Raw genomic sequence first — 3,886 nt, forward strand, 5'->3', positions numbered from 1 at the left:
TTTTTTCCATGAACTTCATTAATGGAAACAAATGTTTATTGTCTGTGTTAGAGAAATAAAAACTTTTTAAAGAGACTTCCTTAGCAGAGGTAGAGTGTGGTGTCTCTGTGTTTTCTATTAATACATTTTAGATTACTTAAAATAATTAGGCATACTCAAAATAACCTTATTGCAGTTTGGTACAAGATGAAAAGTACTTTATGGGACGTAAGACTGAAGACACATGTTTATTAAACACAAGAACCAATGGCATACAGCTTTCATTTAATCGTAAAGAGTCAGACATTTTCACATGTTTACAGGAAGTAAAAATTAATTTTCCAAAAGGTACTATATGACATACATTTTGATAACTGCACTTCTATCGAGCATCATTTGCAACTCCTTTATATCATAATACAAAGTGACAAAGTGCATTAATAGGACAAAATATCTCATTCTAATTGACCATGATATGATGCAACAGTGAGATATAATATTGTGCTAGTAAAATAAATGATATTTTCCTCATTTTAGAATAAGGCAGAAATTATAATCTATTATTATCCAGTATTAGCCATCTTGTGTGTGCATGCATAGAAAAACATTCAGTCTGCAGTCTGTTTCTCAAACATTAAAACATTATGTTGTTTGATTTACAGCAGTTGCATGTGAGCTCATCCTTATGAGAAATACTGAGGAAATGGTCTGGGAGCCTCATAAGTTCTCTTCATCTATTTCTACACCTCAAAATGAATTTTAAAGACCACTGAACTGATTTCAAAACGATGCGATTGCACCCAGGTAGACATCAATGGTTGACTAAAATCACTCGACACTGATCTAACACCCAGCACAGATATTTTTTCGGAATCATTCAAAATAGACACCGTAGACATTAGCAACAGCAAAGAGCGAGCTGTTTTTGAAAGTATGTGAAGAGAAAGTGTCGTGTGCCGCATCCCACAGACATCGACTGCCCATGCGCATGTTCTGGTCTCTGATCTGACCGATGCTGATGACCACTATGATCTTATAGCGAGGAATCATCAGGTCTTTCACTCTGGCCTTGACAACCTGAAATTACAATAACGACAAAGACATTAGCAGCCCATATTTAATTTGTATTCATGTTTGGATATATTTATAACATGTGGAAAATAAATTAAATATGTGAACTGATGAGTCAGTCAGTTACAATTAGAGTAATAATGTGTAATGTAATTCATTTAAATTAGAGGATTTATGAAAAATGACCTCAGAGATTGTTTTGGTCATCTGTCGGCACAGTTCAGCTTCGTATTTCTCCTCCTGCAGGTAGCTGGTCAACACATCCTTCAGAATACCCTTTAATGTAAACACCGGGAAACGTCGTGCTGGTGCTGCTCAAACATTAATCAATGTTAAAAATAAAGTTGAGAAAGAAGAAAAGTTGTTAGTTGAGTTTAGCATCTCCATATCTTGATAAATTCTCAGTCGGTCCATGAAAAGAGACTCACTGAGCTGGTAGGTGTTCTCCATGAGCACTGTAGGTCGTGGAATATCGTCATGGTGACCAGGCTCATCAATATAAGACACAGTGCTGATTGAGCTACAGAGACAGATAAACCATGATGGCCATCAAAGATGCAAACCATATTTACACATTTATAAAGAACAGAACAGGTGATGTCTCATCATCTACGGAAACAACTGATTACACATCCGACACAGTAAATGTATTCTTAGTATGTTCTGTAGATCACCATTCAATAGTATTAAGTAATGAGAGTAACTTACTCCTTGGTTTTGCCAATGGTCTCTTTAGCTCTGACTTCATGACTGCCCAGAGATGACACACTTACTCGCTTCTTCAGCAGACGAGCTGCTTTCTCTTTCGCTAAATCCGACATTTTCCTGCTGAAAAAAAGAAAAAGAAAAGATGCTTCATGTTAAAAAAACGAGATCCTTGTTGATTTCGACATTTCATTTTAGCCTATACATTATATGCCACGAAAACATATGACTTCCATAGAAATGTAAATGCTTGAAACACATTTATTTTCTTGTTTGAAAAAAAAAAAAAAAATCTTAATTAGTGATCTGCATTAGCTACAAATCTGTTATTGTGATGGTGACGCCACAGCATAAAACATAAAAACTTTACTGTCTGTCTGTTATACTTCTTTAATCACCATTCTACATCGCTACATTATTTATTGGCCACTATTAATGTGTACGTGTATTATTTTAACTAGGTAGACAGTTCCAACTAAAATAAAAAACAAAGTTGAACATAACTTATATCGCAGCGAAATAAACTTACCGCTTTGATGTGTCTCATCCACAAACCGGAAATGCTGAAGACCGTCAGTCTTGTTGCCAAGCGTTGCCATGATAACAGTGGAGAGCCTTATCAATTTGACAAGTACGCACCCTACCAAGTCCCATTCAAGGGAAGTCAGTCCACTCGGCGGCCATCTTTGGAACGCTCATAAAAGAGCAGCTCCTATCTACTTCAATGGAGGGACACCAAAATCTCCGAAATGATTTGTCAGGATTACGATCAAAGAACATATTTCAAATAAGCAGTAAAATATGACACTGGAAATCATAAATTGTGCTTCTTTGCCTCAGATTACGCAAAAAAAATCTATTTTACAGGATATATATATATATATATATATATATATATATATATATATATATATATATATATATATGAGAGAGAGAGAGAGAGAGGAGAGAGAGAGCTAATACGCATGCGTGTTCTCGAGTTGATTGTGACGTCTGTATCTAAAAGGTGATTGGCTCTTTTACCTGTAAGGCGAGACTTTATTTCTACATCCGTTGGCCGTTCCAATTTCTCCCATTCATTTTGATAGAAGTGGCCCGTCTCTGCTAACTACACTCTATTTTCTGTTTGACAAGTACGAATCCTAACAAAGTCCTTTTTTAAAGCCAAGTCATTCCACTCGGCGGCCATTTTTGGAACGCTCCCAGGCAGCTATTTTCCATGCATACATGCGGATTAAAAGTACAGCCTATCTACTTGAATGGAGAAAAACTGAAATCTTCAAAACAGTTAGTCAATATTACGATAAAAGAACGTTTCAAATCAGCAGTAAAATCTGATAACAATGGCATTATAAATTGTGTTTCTTTAGCTGAGATCACGCTAAAAAAAAAACGCTATTTTCAGGCTGGTCCAGCTAATGCGCATGCGCCTTCTCTATATGATTGATAGGGGATGTCTGTATCTAAAAAGTGATTGGCTCTTTTACCTGTAAGGCGGGACTTCCTTTCTACATCCGCCATATTGGGCGTTCCGATTTCTCCCATTCATTTGTAAACAAGTGCTCCGCCTCGGGGCTAAATAGTCTCTGATCCTGCTGTTCCGACGTTGTAGCTTAAGAATATGAATGAATCCATATTTACGTTTCTTGGTATCTGTCCTGGAACGTTCAGTTACATTTACGTCCGTAAACATTTACACTTTCACCATCGTTGGATTCGTGAATTACGTTTTTGAGTAACGCCGCCTCCCTCTGGTCAATTACCAACAGGTCCTACAGTCAGGGGGTCAGGAATGGGCTGGTTAGCGGGTCCCTGTTAGCACCTGCTGGAACTACACCACCCGATGGCAAAAAGCATGTTTCTCCAAAGACTGCCATTCAAAAGTAGCCGTGTTTTATGACGAAATAAAAACATTTCCAAGAACCATTTCAATTTAATTATTTCATTACATCACATCGTCATCCTACAGTATGTCGAAAAGTTTTTTGTTCAAGGGAAAGCAGAGACTATGTTTATAAGTCTGTATTATTTAGGTGCTCACTGCATCACTTTCATAGGATGAAAGAAGACGTTTACTTTATTATTAATGACAAGTGTTTGTGTGTCAATGAACTCAACAGCCAGCCAAGAA

At 36.9% G+C, this 3,886-nt stretch overlaps 1 protein-coding gene across 4 annotated transcripts; it reads right to left on the minus strand.

The window, feature by feature from the left end:
• Positions 1-217: 217 nt before the first annotated feature.
• On the minus strand, positions 218-3,484 carry dynlt5 (dynein light chain Tctex-type family member 5). 4 transcript variants are annotated; one of them, XM_051700574.1, is made up of 6 exons: positions 2,779-3,484; positions 2,285-2,471; positions 1,759-1,878; positions 1,479-1,570; positions 1,237-1,361; positions 218-1,056 (listed from the first exon to the last, which is right to left on the minus strand). In XM_051700574.1, the coding sequence occupies exons 3-6, from the start codon at positions 1,869-1,871 to the stop codon at positions 853-855; spliced, it is 534 nt and encodes a 177-aa protein (XP_051556534.1). In that variant the 5' UTR covers positions 1,872-1,878; positions 2,285-2,471; positions 2,779-3,484; the 3' UTR covers positions 218-852. The 4 variants fall into 4 exon arrangements, with proteins under 4 accessions (XP_051556534.1, XP_051556535.1, XP_051556536.1 ...); XM_051700575.1 differs by having other exon boundaries at positions 2,285-2,474; XM_051700576.1 differs by lacking the exon at positions 2,779-3,484 and having other exon boundaries at positions 1,759-1,875; positions 2,285-2,609.
• Positions 3,485-3,886: the final 402 nt, after the last annotated feature.

This window comes from Myxocyprinus asiaticus, chromosome 6, assembly GCF_019703515.2.
Source record: "Myxocyprinus asiaticus isolate MX2 ecotype Aquarium Trade chromosome 6, UBuf_Myxa_2, whole genome shotgun sequence".
In the NCBI taxonomy this organism is placed as follows: domain Eukaryota; kingdom Metazoa; phylum Chordata; class Actinopteri; order Cypriniformes; family Catostomidae; genus Myxocyprinus; species Myxocyprinus asiaticus.

Coding starts and splice junctions, on each gene's coding strand:
- dynlt5 (XM_051700574.1), bottom strand. CDS start 1,871: ATGTCGGATTTAGCGAAAGAGAAAGCAGCTCGTCTGCTGAAGAAGCGA. Junction 1,571..1,758: donor ACCATTGGCAAAACCAAGGA/GTAAGTTACTCT, acceptor CTGTCTCTGTAG/CTCAATCAGCACTGTGTCTT. Junction 1,362..1,478: donor GGAGAACACCTACCAGCTCA/GTGAGTCTCTTT, acceptor ATGTTTGAGCAG/CACCAGCACGACGTTTCCCG.